General features: G+C 40.2%; 1 protein-coding gene and 1 long non-coding RNA gene across 3 annotated transcripts in view; both read left to right on the top strand.

Annotated features, from left to right (window-relative positions):
* The window catches only part of dynlt5 (dynein light chain Tctex-type family member 5), a 64,142-nt gene that overhangs the window by 27,153 nt on the left and 17,775 nt on the right, over window positions 1–19,214 (top strand). Inside the window, 1 exon segment of one of the 2 annotated variants that reach the window (NM_001004623.2) lies at window positions 4,134–4,258. The exons of the other annotated variant lie outside the window; for it this stretch is intronic. Coding sequence (NP_001004623.1) covers window positions 4,134–4,258 — 125 coding nt within the window. 2 annotated transcript variants of the gene reach the window in all.
* On the top strand, window positions 4,265–13,812 carry LOC141377916 (uncharacterized). The gene is made up of 2 exons (XR_012391053.1): window positions 4,265–8,119; window positions 8,200–13,812. It is a non-coding gene; the product is annotated as an uncharacterized lncRNA (long non-coding RNA).

Below are 19,214 nucleotides of genomic sequence, written 5' to 3'. Positions count from 1 at the left end.
TTACAAATTGCGTGTCTTTTTTCACTTTTGAGGGCTCAACACAATTTCATAGGTCTATATAAAATAGCCTAAGCGATATTGAAATCATTTAAAGATATACAAATATCTGATATATTAAAAGCATTAAATAATCAAATATAAAACAAACAAAAGCTATAACGATAATGGAATATACAGTATAACATAAATGAGTTAAACCGCTTTAAACCATTTTGAATTTTAATTTTACAAAGGCCTACCTGAAAAAAAGATTTTAGATATATTTTTTTTAAATAATAAACAATGGAGTTTATTATAATTTTATTATTTTAAAATAAATATTATTTATAAAGTATTTAGATACAATTTACAACCTATTTTGAAGAGAACATAAACTAATTAAAGAATAAATGAAATACAGCAGAATACTCTACCAATAAACAGCATAATTCCTTTTCAGTTATAAGAAATTTATAAGTTATAAGAGAGGTAGCAACTTTCCTTTTGAACTGAAATATTTGTCTGCTATCAAAAAAAATTTATACAAATAATGTTAACTAATATTAACTCATCATGTTCCAAAAGGTTTGTAGAAAAAAAATACATACACCCACAGTAAAGTTTATTCTTAGCAGCCTTTTTATTTTTCTTTTCATTTTTTAGCGCGTTTCTTGAACTCTTTGTCCTTTTTTTAAAAGCTAAACTTTAGAAGGCCTTTGGTTTTCACTTCGTCAGAGAGTAGCTTCACCCACCCCATTCTGCTTTTCATATGCTAATGGTCCCTGCCAAACTGGTTTGAGTTTGAGTTTTTATCACTCACACGTGATGTTAGAAATTGGAAACTAGAGGGAAAAATAAACAAAAGTGATTTATTTAAAAATAGAACTTAGCACCCCTGTGCCACCCTGCTGCTTAAAAACATAGTCTATATAGAAAAAAAGAATATTTTTTGTTTATCATCATCATCATTATTAATAATAATAAATAATTTATTATCTAGCTGTAATTTTCTTATTTTGTGCAGAAATGTATTAATCCCAGTGTCAATAAAATATTTACTGTTCTGCCTCAGTGTTCCATTTGTATGAAATGAAAATGCAAAGGAAGAATTCAATATACAACCAATATTTTTTAAATAGTTGACTATTTTTCTTTTAATTTAGCTAAAATGTTATGAAACATGAGGCTTGAGAAGGGAAATATGATTAACTAGTCTAAATAAGAATCTTTTTTTTTCACCTCCCCCCTTCCAACATTCACTATGAATGATTGAATGATTAATGAAAAATAAATAAAAATCTACACACAAATCATTGCACAGAAATGAAAATCATTCAAGATACTTCGCTCAAATAGCTTATTCTAACAAGGTGTGCTATATGCACTTAGCCTAAATAGATACTCCAAAATTGGCTTGTGCCATAATGCCTATTGATTAATCTGGCCCTGCTTATTGAAATTGTATTATCGAATGCATATTTGTACATTTCTAATAAAGTATATGTTGATTTTTTTGTGTTCAAGCAAACATGGCGAACACACACACGGGGAGAGAGAGATAGAGAGAGAGAGAAAGAGAGCGCAGCATAATGCATTAAAATGATCCACTGCAATACTTTTTAAATATAGGGCCTAGCTCATATAACATTTTTTCCCTTTTTTTGTTGATGTTACGTGTGCATATTTCACACACACATGCAAAAAAAAAAAAACATTGCACAGAAATGAAAATCGTTCATAGTTCAATTAAATAAGTAACTATATATTTAAAAGTGTGTTCTTTTAAAAGTAAAAGATTTAAAAGTAACCCATACATTCTACAGTGTGTGTGTGTGTGTAATTTAGTATGTGTGTGACATAAAACATACTAATATACAAACATTTCTGGCTGATGATTTAAAATTGGAGACAAAGCACAGTTTTACTGTACCTTGCAAGCATACTGACATTTTTGTTTATATTTAGCCACAATTCACACAATAATATCTGGCTATAGTGGAGCTTGCTGTATGCATTCATCCTTAGTTTTTTGAAAGTGAGAGCGTTCGGCCTTCGCATTCTTCTAAACTTCCAGTCACAAAAGTCGCTGCACCTGTAAAAGTGAACAGATGCTTATAATCATTGCATCCCTATTAATGATATTAGTGCATTGTACAAAAGGCCTTTTATACAAACATATCCAAATGTTAAAAGCCTTTAACTGCAGCTTATGCTGTTTTAAAAAGACACCTGTCACTTCATAACTATAGCAGCCGTTTTTCGACTGAACTAAATACTTTTTATGTCTTGGTCACACTACTCGGAGGGCCGGAACAAATTGCCATGGGCCCCCAATTGAATAGTCCAGGGCTATAACCTTTAATCAGTCAGATTAAAATTTAATTATGATGTAATTATTACATATACACAATTTTATTTAGTTTCTAACACATTAAGTATTGCATTTTGAAGTATTGATTTATTTTAACATGCGAAAAGCAGCATACAGAACATATGCATATTAAAAGAACAACTTCACACACTTGCGCTTCCAACAGCATAGAAAAATTAATAAAATATAATAAATAGTTTATAATGTTATTTTTCTCTGACATTTTAACAATTTAAATTAAAACAAAATTACTGATTAAATTATTTTTGAGAGCCAGCATATATGCTGGAAAACATATGAAGGAAAAAAACAAATTTTTGATTGGAAAAATCATCTTTTATTTCTTCCGTCAAATAAAAATAGCAGGCATGAATTTAGAATAGTTGTTTTAAGCTACATAATATGACTTCAATTAAAAATTTATTTTAGAATCTATTCCATTTGAATGTCGTAAGTGTTCTTTTCTTCAGGCTTAAATGCTATGAATTCATTTTTAAATGAATTCTTTCGTTTCAGGGTTTTAGTAGGACTACTCAAGGAATGAATTATTATTTCATGATTAATTATTAAAGTATAACATTAATTAAAACAAGGATATGCATTAATAAGGCATGGTCATTTATTTATTTAAAAGTCGAACTCAGCACCACAGTGCCACCCTGCTGCTTAAAAACAGTCTATTTAGAAAAAAAAACTTCATCATTAGTAATAATACTAAATATTTAAATGGATAAAATTATCTAGCAAGTTTTATTATTAGCCCTTAATTTTGTGCAGAAATGTATTATTCTGCACAACAACAACACACACACGCACACCAAATGCACGCAGCACACAGAGAGCGATTTAAACGCATTAAAATGATCTGCTAAAATATTTTTAAATTATAACTCATATTACATTTTCCCAACTTTGTTGCTGCTATGTGTGCATATTTCACACGCACATTAAAAAAAAAAAAAAAACTAAACGAAATGAAAACACATGAATTACACTAAAAATGGGCAGATAATTTAAACAGTTTCAAAAACATAGTAATTAATGCTTTAAAAAAGAAAAAAAAACTAATTTAATTTTATATATATATATATATATATATATATATATATATATATATATATATATATATATATATATATATATATAGTTAAAGTCAGAATTATTAGCCCCCCCTAAATTATTAGACCGTTTGTTTAGTTTTTCCCCAATTTCTGTTTAACGGAGAGAAGATTTTTTCAACTCGTTTCTAAACATAATAATTTTAATAACTCATTTCCAATAACTGATTTATTTTATCTTTACCATGATGACTGTAAATAATATTTGACTAGATATTTTTCAAGACACTGCTATACAAGTGACATTTAAAGGCTTAACTAGGTTAATTAAGTTAACTAGGGGAATTAGGCAAGTTATTGTATAATGATGGTTTGTTCTGTAGATTATCGAGAAAAAAGCTAAAAACTGCTTTTATCTAGCCAAAATAAAACAAATAAGACTGTATCAAGAAGAAAAAATATTATCAGACAAACTGTGAAAATATCCTTGCTCTGTTAAACATCATTTGAAAAATATTTAAAAAAGAAGAATAAAAATCAAAGGGGACTAATAATTCGGACCTCAACTGTCTGTATATATATATATATATATATATATATATATATATATATATATATATATATATATATATATATATATATATATATATATATATATATATTGTATGCAATGAACACAGTACTTATTCTTCTGTTCAATCAGTTGATTATAAGTGTTTATGCAGCCCCATCTAGACGCTTCCCAGTTTTAACAGTGAAGGACCTCCTGAAGGATGTGTTGACCAGCTACCTGCAGGAGGAGAAATATGAAACTGAGTTGTGCAGACAGATGACCAAAACCATCACGGAGGTCAGCTTATCTTTGAACAATTTTTACTTTCATGTTCTTGATAAAAAAAATTAATGAATTACTTAATTCATCAATAAATTTAAAGAGGCTATATGCCAATGTTTTTTATACATTGATCACTTTTTTATTTGGCAAACACCTTCTTAATGTAAAAAATAAATAAATAATGTGTTATTTTGATTATAGCTGACATCCCACATTTGTGTTGTGACGATGTCTGTGTAAGGTTCAATTTTTACAAAGACAATGACACCATGTCATAACATTGTTACAATGTAGATGCATGAAAAGGCTTTAGTTGCGTGACATTCGGCAACCAGGAAAATGTGTTTTTTTACTACTTTTTATGCCAGATAATATTTACTGCTTTATTTGCAAATAAGTAGTAATAGTTTTTTGTTTATTTATTTATTTGACATGGACATCACAATTACACTGGACAACCAAATGCATTTGTTTAAGTGTTTTAGCAAACTTGCTAATTCTCAACACCTGTCCACAGGAGGCCTAAAAATTGACAAAATGGAAATATAATAAAAACATACACAACATAACAATTATTTACATAAAATTACTGCTGGCAAAAGCAAAGGTGACATGATCCAACCAACTAACAGTAGACTATTTGTGCAAACACTGCTGTTTTGTTTTAACCACTTTTTAAGAGCACTACTAAAAATATTTATATTACTTTCTGGTTTTAAGTTGTTTTGCTTCCTTTACAGAGAAGACAGACTGACCGAACGAGGTCTTACACTTTGGCACTAGACAGTCACCATTAGCAGTTTTACCGTGTAACTCTGTGGGAGTTTGATGCCGATTGATTAGCTCGGAAAACACGATTGAAACATGATTATTTAAACATTTAAAACCCAATTTAAGATATCTAAATTGAATAAAACTATCAAAACTAAAAAGTTTATGTTTACATAAAACATCACAATGATGCCATCGCATTGGCTTTAAGTCCATAATTTTAACTGCTTGTTTATATATTGAGTCAATAGGTTTCAAAGTAGTTAAAGAGGCTTGTGACCAAGATGTAATTCAAAACGTCAAGTGAGACAATATCATTAGCCCCTTTCACACAGTGATACCGGTAAATATCCGGAAAATTTCCGGAACGACTTTACCGGTATATTCAAAAAAGCGCTGTTCACACAGGCGAGGACGTTACGGAATTTTTCCAGAAAAGAGCATTCACACATTCATTCCAAAATACCGGTAAATTCTGACATCATTCACCACAAATGAGCCTTAAACGGCTGTGCTTGTATTTGTAAACATTTGACTACATTACAAACTCTGTGGATGATCAGTATTGTGAAGAACTTCGATGAAAACATATGCAGGATCACTTTCGCATGTCGAGATGTTCATTATATGTGCGTGTGTTGGTGCTCACTGGCTGTTTCACAGGCACACGCAAAGCTTGAAGGTAAACAAACAGCGGCTTATCATAAGCATCTTATCGATGATTATTTACACAGTTGGCATAAAGAAGAACATATAAACGTTATCTGACTAACCTCTAGCAGCTAAATGCGTCTGGGAAAATATTCAAAGGCTTTTATTCTCATGAACCGTGCGGACGTTAACGCGTGTGACTGTTCTGATTGGCTAAAGCAGACGTTTCAGGTCAGCACGTTCTAGACATGCACGCGCTTTTTCCGGCAATCTTCCTTCTGCATTCACACAGCGCAGCATTCCGGCAAATTACCGTTAATGTTACAACTTCTCTTTCTGGAAAATAGCCAGAACGAATTTACCGGTATTTTCAAAAAGGACCTGTTCACACATACAACCTTTCTGGAAAATTGCCGGTAATTTTCCGGAGAGGTCTGTATGTATGAAAGGGGCTATTTTGTACATGTATAATTTTGCAGTGTGATATGTTAAAAACAATCTAATAAAACAAAAACTGTTTAGACTTGGCTTAACTTTCTTACTCATATTTTTAACATGACTATCAATTTTTAAATCAATGTCTAGAGTTATGCCAAGATACTTAAATTCATTAATTTCTTTAATTACTTTATTTTTTTATCAGCACCTTAATGGGGTGGTCCAGAATGTAATTTTAAGGCTTGGTTGTGTTAATAAGATGCAAAGCAATGTGTGCTCATGTTTCACTTGGAGGAAATTGTGTTATTTTTTCATATATCTCACTTTGATTATACACAGCTATTCTGCTAACATGAAAACGACTGTCATATTTCTAAGTTCCTCTAAAAGGCCCCCCTTAAGTGACTCTGATTGGTCATCATCATAATTTTCTGTGATTCGCCAATCGGCTGCATGTCACGCCTGGACAAGCACCCGCGTTTTGTGTAAACCGTCAGTCAGTCAACGCATGTCTGTAATGAGTGAAAATGGGATGCGGCTCCTTTAAGTGTTTCTGTGCCATTGTGTGTTTATGTGTGTGCGTGTGTATACTATGAAGTATCTGTAACACGAGAAGCGCATGAGCGCGGGAGAGATATTTATTGTTCTTTTTCTCTCATGCTCGGATTAAGTTATCTTCTGTGGTGACAGAATAAAGCACAAGATGTGAGATGAGACCTGTGTGAGCCTGGATTGATTTGTTTTTGATGTTACACTCCAGTTGGGAGAGCATTGTTGTATTTTTAAAAAAAATCAATGCGTTACAGGATGTCTTTCACGCATATCCGCAATATGCCTGTGTAAGTACCATGAATCGTTCACATATCTTTTGCGACTTTATTGTCCGAGTTGTAAAACGCATGGTAAAGTTGCCTGTAAAGAGAAACTCTGCCGTCTCACACAGAGAGACGCAGGTGCTGGTCAAGAGTGTGTGTATGTGTTTGTGTTTTTACAGCCGTTTGACTGATAAATATGGATTTGTAGCTAAATCGTTAGCGGTGAACATAATTTCCCGTGTTTTACATCTTTGTTACAACATACCGTTAACACTGTACATGTCATGATCAATTTTAACCAATAAAAACACTTACAGGTCATGGCTCACCGAGTTCACAGCGTCTCCTTGCTCCATATTTGGGAAGATTTTAGCCGAATCCAGCACTGAACTGGGAGATATTCTGGAAGCTGTTTTGTCAGATCATGCTTGCTATGTATTTTATAGTTCTCTGGAACATAATTAATATTGAACTGTAAGCACTTCTGTGTTTGGGTCATGTCATTTGGAGGCCCAACAACAGAAACAGAACAGCTCTGTGGAAACAGCAGGATGGCATTTCTCCCTCTGCAGTAACGTTACAGCGCCTCTGGCCACAGCCTTTACCTGCGCAATGTGGGATGCGCAATAACGAACTTTTGTGATCTCACAGGGGGCGGAAGTATTTTTTGTAGTCCCCAAAATTTGTTCATTGTAGGCTTTGCTAAGCTAACTCTTTACAAATCAAGGTCTCCCTTTGCATTGAACTTTGAGCATTTTACATTCAGAGATGCTGTTTATGTTCTCACAGCTACATTACACATCAACTAAAGTTTAAAATATGATATCGTAGTGGACCACCCCTTTAAATGTATCCCGTACTGGCTTATTTCTTATAGAAAAACACATAGAACCTGTTTTCTCGACATTCAACGTTAAATGAGACAGTTCAAGACATCTTGAAATGTGTTGTAAAGCCTGGGTCAGTTGCTCACCTGCCCGGCAAGGTGTTTTAGCTGACACATAGATGACTGTGTCATCTGCATATAACTTGCAGTTAACCCCTGTGCAGCAATCTGGAAGATCGTTTATGTACATTGTAAACAACAATGGGCCAAGGACAGACCCTTGAGGTACTTCAATATTGTTACAACGCACAGATGACTTCAGCCCATTGACCCTCACACATTGCTGTCTCCCACCCAAAAAAGACCTAAACCACTGTAAGGCTTCTGCTGACATTTTGAACTCTTAATTTATTTAGTAAAATACTGTGATTAACCGTGTCAAAGGCTTTCTTTAGGTCCAGAAACACTGCCTTAACCCCACTACCTTTATCCAGTGACCCTTTTATTTTTTCAAGCAGATAACAGTTTGCTGTTTCTGTGGAATATTTCTCTCTAAAACTAAACTGCTGTGGATAAAGCAACTGTTTAGAGTGTAAATGCTCCATTAATTGTTCCGCAACAATTTTCTCCAGCACTTTTAACACTACAGGTAGAATAGCAATAGGCCTATAGTTACAAGCAACATCCTTATCGCTAGATTTATAGATCGGTATAACTATTGCTGTCATCCAACTATCTGGGAAAGTTTTGTTTGAATCAATAAGTTTACTAAATATGTAATTGGCTCCAACAGAAAATGTTTATATCTCTTAATTAATTCCGAATGAAAATTAAAAATATCCTTAGCCATAGAATTCCAACATGATCCCTGGCCCTTACTTACCTGGTCCCCCCACTTCAAAAGAAGTTTTACAGATTTAGATATATTTTTTGGGAGTCGCAAGCATCTAGATAATTCTAGGAATTACAACAGTACATTGGGAAAGCGTGCAGTCCCGATAGGGAGGAAGCTGCGGAGACCACCTGCTACCCAAAGGGGAGATATGATGGCAAAATATATGGACTAGCCGTGAGAAGGGGTAGTACACATATAATAAGATGGTTAGCGGAGAGGGAAGACACACGTCTGCCCGTGAGGGGGGACTGCCTTTTCATCTGATTAGCAGGTAAAAATTCACAAAATTCACATTATAGCCACCTAGACTCTTGTTCACCCCACTTAAACATCAGTAACGCATATCTGGCAAATCCTATAGAGACTGTGTCTGTTCCTCGTATTAATAGATTAAGAAATAAACGTACTGTGTGCTCCAGAAAAAATCTAGTAAGAATCAAACCAGTAAAACCAGTTGAATGTGAAAATACAAATTTCGTAAAACTTGGTCTCCTAAACATCAGGTCACTTGCACCTAAAGCACTTATCATTAATGAAATAATAACAGAAAACAATCTTAATGCACTCTGTCTCACTGAAACCTGGCTGAAACAAAATGACTATATTAGCTTAAATGAAGCAACTCCTCCAGGATTCTTATATAAACATGAGGCTCGTCAAACTGGTCGTGGTGGTGGAGTTGCATCAATCTTTAGAGATTTCCTTAATATTAAACAGAGAAACGGACTTATGTTTAGCTCCTTTGAAGTATCATCGCTTAATGTTCAGCTTCCAGATACTATGCAAAAACCTATGTTATCTCTCGCTTTAATCACCATATATAGACCCCCAGGACCCTATGTCAAATTTTTAAAAGAATTTTCTGATTTTATTTCTGACTTACTAGTCAAAACTGATAAAATGCTAATTGTAGGTGACTTTAACATCCACATAGATGACGCTAATGATACACTAGGGCTTGCGTTTATGGATTTAATACACTCACTTGGGATAAAGCAAAACGTTGTGGGTCCAACCCATCGCTTAAAGCATACATTAGATCTAATTCTGTCTTATGGAATCGAGGTTATTGACGTAGACATTAAACCACAAAGTGATGATATTACAGATCACTACCTCTTACTATATAAGCTGTGTTTACCTGAAATCAGCAAACCCGCTCCAATACTCCGCCCTAGTAGAACTATTGTTCCGTCAACTAAAGATGAATTTATAAATAACTTACCTGATCTCTCTCTATTTCGTAATGCACCCGCAAACTCAAATGATCTTGATGTAGTAACCAGCAGTATGGATGCCATCTTCACTAGCACACTAAATACTGTGGCACCCATCAAATTAAAAAAGGCTAGAGAGATTACAACTATACCATGGTATAATAGTCATACTCGTGCGCTCAAAACAGCAACCCGCGCCCTGGAACGTAAATGGAAAAAAACTAATTTAGAGGTCTTTAGAATTGCGTACAAAGACAGTATGTCCAGCTATAGGAGGGCTCTAAAATCTGCCAGGACCGAGCACCTGCGCAAACTGATAGAAAATAATCATAACAATCCTAGATTTTTATTTAACACCATCTCTAAGTTAGCAAATAATCGGTCATCCTTGGAACAAACTACTCCACCGCAAATTAGTAGTGATGACTTCATGATTTTTTTCAGTAATAAAATAGAAGGCTTTAGACAGAAAATAGGAGATACCAAACTTTCTGCACCGGCTTATACTTCAAATCCTGAAAATATTTTATTGAATCATAATAATAACCTACACTGCTTCAAAATCATAGAACATGAAGAGTTAGTGAAAATTATAAATAGCTCTAAACCAGCTACGTGTATGCTGGATTCAATTCCAACAAAATTACTGAAAGAGCTGCTACCTGCTATAGGAGAACCTCTTCTTAACATTATCAACTCTTCTTTATCTTTAGGCCATGTTCCAAACTCTTACAAGCTAGCTGTTATTAAGCCTATTATTAAGAAACCGCAACTAGACACCAACAACTTAGCTAACTATAGGCCTATTTCAAATCTTCCATTTATGTCTAAAATACTAGAAAAAGTTGTTTCCACTCAATTATGCTCTTTTCTGCAGACGAACAATATTTTTGAAGTGTTTCAGTCAGGTTTCAGGGCTCACCACAGTACAGAAACCGCCTTAGTGAAAATAACCAATGATTTACTCTTAGCTGCTGACCGAGGGTGCGTCTCGCTATTAGTTTTACTTGATCTTAGTGCGGCATTTGATACCATTGACCACAATATCCTCGTTAATCGCTTAAAGTCTACAGGTGTCCAGGGACAGGCTCTACAATGGTTTAAGTCATACTTAACTGACCGCTACCAGTTTGTGAATATTAATGGACAGCCTTCACAAATCTGCCCAGTAAAGTATGGGGTGCCTCAAGGATCAGTTTTAGGCCCTTTACTGTTTACTATTAACATACTACCTCTGGGAGACATTATTAGAAGATATGGGATCAGCTTTCACTGCTATGCAGATGATACTCAATTATATATTTCAACTAAACCTGACGAGACGTCTGAACTTTCTAAAATAACTGAGTGTATCAAAGACATCAAAGACTGGATGACCAACAATTTTCTTCTCTTAAACTCCGACAAAACAGAATTATTACTTATTGGGCCTAAATCTTGCACACAGCTGATCTCGCAACTCAATTTACAATTAGAGGGATACAAAGTTAGTTTTAGCTCTACTATAAAAGATCTGGGTGTCATATTAGACAGCAATCTAACTTTTAAAAACCATATATCCCATGTCACAAAAACTGCCTTCTTTCATCTGAGAAATATCGCTAAATTACGAAATATGCTATCCATCTCAGATGCAGAAAAGCTAGTCCATGCTTTTATGATTTCGAGACTGGATTACTGTAATGCTCTATTTGCTGGCTGCCCAGCATCCTCTATTAACAAACTTCAATTAGTACAAAATGCAGCAGCTAGAGTTCTGACCAGGGGGCCTCATGTACGAAGACTTGCGTGGAAATCTTACTAAAACATTGCGTACGCACAAAGCTGTAAATATGCGTACGCAGAAAAAAATTCAGATGTATGAAACACTGTGTACGCCGAATCTCACACATATTCTTTTGTACATCCGAATGAACTTGAAACTGAGCGCAACATGCACGAGCGCAAAACCCCTCCCTGCCTCCTCCCCCGTATGAATATGCTAATGACTATGCTAATGGCAAAACCCAACGAAAAAGCAATGGCAAAAGCAAGCAAAAAGAGAAACTTTGAACAGAATGTGAATTGCAGGTGCTCCATTTGGAGGTAGACCGGAGAAAAGCGGTGTTATTTGCAAGTTTGTTCTCCGGAATTAACAACAAAAGAAAAAAAAAATAGAGTGGGAGAGTTTAGCTGATGCGGTTAACACAGTTGGGTCTGAACATCTCACTGAGTGCATTAAAAAAAGTAAATAGTCTGGTTTATATCTGTAAAATGTTGCAGCACTCTTAAAAGTCTCAGTGGCGCGCTCGTAAGACGCATGTGGTCATGTTTTGACACGTTCGAGCATGAACTCGGCTCGAATCCAGCGTCTGATGAACTTTTTCTTCTTTTTTTCCCCGCTACATATCAGATTTTGCCAACTATTTATCACGAGAAAGACAAGTAGGAATCATCAATAAGTTTGTGAATCATATTTTATTTGCACATTTATTGAATGGAAATGTTTCTGATTCACACATGCAAATTCATCTTCAGATAGTGTCTTTATAGCAATGTGCGTGCGGTAGATAGCTCAGATTACATTGGGAAAACAGGCGACCGCTGCAAATTGTGCTTTAATGTTTAGCTGTTCAACTGTATGGTATGGAAACCTTATTTACCTGCTAGATGAACCCGTCTCATACAGCTGCCATTGCAAGGCTCAGACACTTTGTAGAGAGGAATTTAACACAACTGCCTCTAGGAGTCGCCAATGGAAATAAAACAGACACGTACAAAAAATGTGCGTACGCCTGCCAAAAGCTGCCAGGAAGCTGCGCACATTCCCACGTTCAGTTCATTGTTAGTAAATCCAAACGTGAGCGATTCTGAGAGTGAAACCTGGTGTACGCAAAGTTTTTGTGCGTACCCAACGTTGATACATGAGGCCCCAGGTCTAGAAAATATGATCATATCACCCCAATTTTATCCGCCTTACACTGGCTGCCTGTTAAGTTTCGTATTGAATTTAAAATATTACTTCTCACCTATAAAGCTCTAAATAATCTAGCTCCTGTTTATCTAACCAACCTTCTGTCTCGCTACAAACCAACTCGCTCTTTAAGATCTCAAAATTCAGGGCTTCTGGTAGTACCTAGAATAGCAAAATCAAGTAAAGGAGGTCGAGCCTTCTCTTTCATGGCTCCTACACTCTGGAACAGCCTTCCTGATAACGTCCGAGGCTCAGACACACTCTCCCAGTTCAAAACTAAATTAAAGACCTATCTGTTTAGTAAAGCATACACTCAATGCATCACCTAGCGGGTTCCACACAGGCTTCTGCATCTTGCTTATATACACGATGAACAGCAGCTACGCTAATTATTCTCTTTATTCTCTATTTTCACCTGGGGATACTCATCCCGAGGTCCTCAGATTATGCAGAGTCACTGATTGGATCCAAGACCAGGGAAGTGATAATCCCAAGGATTCCATATCCGGGACCAGGCCATATCCTGAGCTGCTGCTGCGCTGATGGTCGTGGGGAGTGGAGAACATGAGTCTGATTCCAGCGACGTTCCAGGGACAGACGAGTCTTCGCTGAGGCCATCTTCCTGCCTAACCACGGCGAATGAAGCTCAGCACAAGACTTTTGGCCAGCGGAGAAATTAAAATGGTCGTGCCCAACTGAGTCTGGTTCCCTCAAGGTTTTTTTTTTCTTCACTCCCATCAGGTGAAGTTTTTTTTTCCCTCTCAGCTGTCGCCACTGCCTCGCATGGTTCAGGATTGGTAGAGCTACACATCGATGAATTGGCTCTTCAGTGTTCGAACTGAACTAATCACACTGAACTGAGCTAAACTGAACTGAACTGAACTTAAACACTAAAACCTAAACCACACTGTTCCAGTTACTATGACCATTTATGTGAAGCTGCTTTGACACAATCTACATTGTAAAAGCGCTATACAAATAAAGCTGAATTGAATTGAAACTGCACCGTGGCTGAATAAGCATATGGGATCACCTAGTGGGGATCACGCATAGCGGGCACTTATACCCAAAACGCGGGCTGACCAGCGGGAAGACCTACAACGTAATGGGCCAGCGAGTGACTCCTCCGCTGAGTCAGTGCTGGGGCCTCGGAGGAATCTGCAGGGCTCACCTAACGGGGACCTTTACTGACAGATGAAAAGCGCACGTATTTCTGTCAGGGAGAATGGCACAGCAAGCGTGTTTCAACACCTTAACCAAGTTGTTTCCTCAATCACCAAGAGTTACCTAATATCCTTGAGGAAACCGGCTCCACTCACAGGTTGTAAAACCTTGTATTAGGTGTCGCCCAGCCCGCAGCTCTACAGATATCTGTTATAGGTGCCGCGTGCACGCGCCCAAGAGGATGCGATGCTCCGAGTGGAGTGCGCACGCTCTCTCGAGGGACACGATTCGCCCTGGCTCTGGTAAGCGAGGGAGATTGCATCCACTATCGAGTGGGCCAACCTCTGTTTCGATACGGCACTTCCCTGCTGCCGAACGCCATAGCAGACGAAGAGCTGCTCAGATGATCTAATCTCTGAGTGCAGTCCAGATAATATGCAAAGCGCAAACTGGAAATAGTAAGAAAAGGGCTGGGTCTGCCTCCTCCGGGGGCAGCGCTTGCAGGCTCACTATCTGGTCTTTAAAGAGTGTGGTAGGAACCTTGGGCACATATCCCGGGCGGGGTCTCTGGAATGTGAGATTAAGCCAGCCCGAATACAGGCACGAGTCACTGACGGAAAAATGATTCCAGGTCCCCAACCCTCTAAATCGATATCAATGCGACCAGCAGAGCTGTCTTCAGGGACAGAAATCTTAAAGATACTGAGTCGAGGATTGAAGGGATCTGAAACAGGCTCGTGAGAACTAGGGCGAGATCCTAACCGAACATGAGAGGGGGCGGGGTGGATTAATTCGCTTAGCGCCTCTGAGGAACCGGATGATGAGGTTATACTTTCCCACGGTGCTGCCAGCCACCGCGTCATGAGAGCGGAGACGAAAGCCACGTAACTTTGAGTGTGGAGGGTGACTGCCTGCTCTCCAGCTTCTCTTGGAGTAAAGAAAGCACAACGCTGATCTGACAAGTTTTGGGGGTCTTCTCTACAAGAGACGCACCATTCAGTGAATAGACTCCACTTCATGGCATAGGCGCGCTCGAGGAGGGGGCTCTAGCCCGAGTGATAGTATTAACAACTGCAATAAGTAGGTTAACTATGTCTTCCTTGCGTCTAAAGAACCACACGTGGAGATTCCAAAGATCGGGGCAGGGGTGCCAGATGGTGCCCTGTCCCAGAGAGTAGGTCTTCTCTCAAAGAGATCTGCCAGGGGAGGGCCGTCGCGAGGAGGGAGAGCTCTGACATTCAGGTCTGGTTGGGCCAGAGGGGCGCAACCAGCAAAACCTGTTCCTCGTCCTCCCTGACCTTGCACAGTAACTGCACGAGCAGGCTCACTGGGGGAACAGCATATTTGCACATGCCCCGAGGCCAGCTGTGGGCCAGTGCATCCATGCCGAGTGAGCCCTCAGTCAGGGAAAAGAAAAACTGGCAATGTGCGTTCTTGGGGGAAGCAAACAGATCGATCTGGGCCTCCCCGAATCGCGCCCATATCAGCTGAACAGACTCGGGGTGGAGTCTCCATTCTCCGGGACGTAAAGGCTGCCGTGAGAGCTTATCGGCTGCACGGTTGAGCTTGCCTGGAATGTGAATGGTCGCAGCGATTTCAGCCGCGGATAACTCTAGAGGAGCAGACTGCGGAGGAGCTGAGACATGTGGCGAGAGCGAATACCCCCCATGCGGTTGATATACGCCACAGCTGCCTTGCTGTCCGTCCTGACCAGCACGTGCTGCTGCTCTAGCACCGGAAAAAAACGGTGGAGAGCGAGGAACACTGCCAAGAGCTCCAGACGATTGATATGGCAATGCAACTGGGTTCCTTTCCACAGGCCCGCATTTGCATGCCTGCAGCACACAGCCCCCCAGCACGTGTTGGAAGCATCTGTTAAAACAACAACATGACTGGACGCCTGTCCTAGAGGCACTCTGGCCTGTAGGAACGAGGGGTCGTTCCAAGGGCTGAGGGCGCGGCAACACAGCGCAGTAACAGTGACTCGGTGTGCGCCCGCATGCCTGGGGACTTGATTATGAAGCCAGTGCTGGAGTGGTGTCATATGGAGTAATTCGAGCTGCGTGACAGCGGCTGCGGATGCCATATGCCCCAGGAGCCTCTGAAATAATTACAGTGGGACCACTATTTTGCTGTCGAGCTCTTTCAGACAGTTCAGCATCAGCTGAGCGTGCTCTCCGGAGAAGCGCGCTGTCTTGGTGACCGAGTCCACCTCCAGCCCAAGAGAAGAGATCCTCTGCACGGGGTCGAGTTTGCTCTTTTCTCGGTTGACCTGAAACCTTCAACAGTTGGAGGTGCTGGAGAACCTTGTCTCTGTGCATAATCAATTGCTCCCAAGAGTGGGCTAAAATCAGCCAGTCGTCGAGATAATAGAGTATGCGGATGCCCACGAGCAGAAGGGGCACTAAGGCACCCTCCACGAGCTTGGTGAAGACCCGCGGAGACAGAGAGCCCGAAGGAGAGGACTTTGTATTGCCAAGCTCGACCTTCGAACGCAAACCGCAGAAATTGAAGGTGGCGAGGAAGAATGGAGACATGAAAATATGCGTCCTTCAGGTCTATTGCTGCAAACTAATCCCGAGACTCGCATAGCCAAGTCTGATTGTGCTTATGAGCCACCACGAAGGGCTGGCCCGCGCTAACCAGGCAGGCAGAGCTCTCGCTAATGGACTCATCGCTACAATCACTGACGTACCAGCAGTGGGGCAGCGCGGAGTGGGTGTGCTGATCCGGGAAGCGCGAGGGTCCCGCGGAAGAGCTGGAGGTGAGAGATTTTCTCTCACTCCGCACCCAAACTCCGAAGAGGGGGCTCGAGGGGTGGGAGAAAGGAGACCGTCCTCCCAGCGCTCGTGAGCCACTGGCAAAATGCACTGAACCTGCAAGCTAGAAGCATAGCATCCCAGACTGGCAGATTTCGGGCTGTCACATCCAGAGAAGTGGAAAAGTGTTCTTTCATAAATGTTTTCATGGCAGTAAAAAGTGCCGTTGGAAATGGGGCTAGCCCCTCCCGAGGTGCCTGCTTTCGAGGTGCTCAATGAGCTTGCTTCGCCAGAGGTGTGTGCGGGGGCGGGGCAGCTCTCGTAGGCGGGCGCCTTTGACGAGGAGCAGCAGATATGAATGGTTCGGCGGGTGGAGCGGGCTTACGGTTCCGCCGAGAGGTGACATTACCCATCGCATCAGACTGCTCTCTCACTGCCTTGAATTCCTGGGCGAATTCACAAAGGGTGTCGCCGAACAGGCCACCTTGGGATATGGGGGAGTCAAGAAAGCGGACTTTGTCCACTTTGCGCATATCAGCCAAGTTTAGCCAGAGGTGGCGCTCCTGGACCACTAATGTGGACATCGTCCTCCCTAACGCACACGCAGCAGACTTAGTGGTCCAAAGAGCATAGTCGGTTGCGGTGCGAAGCTCATGTAACAAGCCTGGGTTGGACCCACCCTCATGCAGCTCGGCCAGCGCCTGCGCTTGGTAGCGCTGGTAGGTGGCCATTGCGTGCAAGCAGCCTGGCCCGCAGCCTTGTAAGCTTTAGCTCCGAGGGAGGCAGATAACCTACAGGCTTTGGACGGGAGACGAGGCGGACCCCCCGAGAAGGAGGCGCCACGCGGACAAAGATTGACCACAATCGCACGCTCGACCTGAGGAATCGCCGCATACCACCTGGGCTAAAAATCTGGTTAGACGGATTGCTTCCCTCGTTCAAAGCTTGGATGGAGCGCTTGGAGGAGCGGGAGGTCCGCGGGCCCGAAGGGGACGGATAATCTCCCACTGGAACCCTCAGATCTGCCCGAGTGCCCGCTGCAGTGCAGGGGATAGCTGGGGTGGTTCGCCCTTTTGCAAAGGCTAGCCGCGATCTTAACTGCGCAACAGTCATGGCATCGCAATGAAGACATGAACTGCCCGTGAGCACTGCATTAACATGCTGGATCCCCAGACTTGCAACGCAGTGTTCGTGCCCATCATCCAGGGACAGGAAACCACTGCATCCAGAAACGCATGGTCGGAGCGCCATCCTGAAAAGGACGTGCTACGCGACTGTGTTGCTCTTTTTGTGAGGTTGCAACTTTATATGCACCGCTCTGGAGGACCAGACCCAAAGAACGCCAGGCAAGGGAGAAACCCAGCTCGACCGTCTGCCGCTGCGTGTACACACTCTGGACCGGGAGAATGCTCTCGTTCGCTCGAAATCGCTGGATCACAGCAGGAGGAACCTTCATCGACTCAGAAGGCTGTAATAGTCTCTGAAGCAAAAAGGATGGTGTTTCCTTGCTTTCCCTGTGATTATATGCAGAGCTAATTGGCAATAAGCTTCAGGTGCGCAAGCTTACGCTGCCAACTCATTTGGCATTTCATTGGCCTGTTATATACTTTTTCAGACAATTGGCTTTCTGAAATCCACATTTGTGGATTAAAATCTACTAATAGCATTGAAGTTCCCCATGCGAAGGGGAACTTTAATATGCTTTATTTTAGAATGTTTTGCAGAATATCACTATTAAACCAAGGAAGTGAAAATTTTTTGTACCTACTCTTCCAAGTTTTTAATACTTTTTTAGTATTACATATTGTAAATTTGTGGATGTGGTGTCCTCAATAGCTATGTCTTGTCGCACCTAAAGCAAGCATGCCAGTACAATCCAGGGACAGTCAGGTTTCCACAGTCACTTCCGGGGCCTGATCTGGCCTCGTCTTGGCTTTCTCGGGGCCAACGTCTGGCCTTTTTCAGCCCGTTGAATACCTTGGGTCAAAGAGGACCACCTGGGGCTTTGGGCAGGGTGAAAGAAAAGGTGGCGTTTGCCTGATTCAAGAGAGTCTACAACCATTTCTCTAGTTTTGCAAAACAGGATGGAAGATCAAGTAGCATGTAGTGTGGTTTTGGTTCACTTAATTATCCAATGTGTCCATATGTCTGAAATATCCTGAAGCAGCAATTCTGTTTTGTACTGTCGCATGAGATTCCCGCTTTTTTAAAGAAAAAAAAAAAATATATATAACATTAATGCACATCAGTAACTCACCAGTAACTTTTTTAAAGTATGATCCTGTAAGAAAATATTGCAAATAATTAAATAATCCGGTGGGAACAACTGTGGTCGGAATCAAAGTTTACAGTGACTGTGTTCTCTGAACTCCTCTCAAGCGGTGAACTTCATTCTTCGCATCAAAGCTCATTACCATAAAATTAACTTGATTTCAACTCTCCTCGACGCCCACACCTGCAAAAAAGTGTCACGTTGCTTCTC

The sequence above is a fragment of the Danio rerio genome, chromosome 2 (genome assembly GCF_049306965.1).
Source record: "Danio rerio strain Tuebingen ecotype United States chromosome 2, GRCz12tu, whole genome shotgun sequence".
In the NCBI taxonomy this organism is placed as follows: Eukaryota; Metazoa; Chordata; class Actinopteri; order Cypriniformes; family Danionidae; genus Danio; species Danio rerio.
The sequence above is the reverse complement of the archived record's forward strand: the minus strand, read 5'-3'. Positions and strand labels throughout refer to the sequence as shown.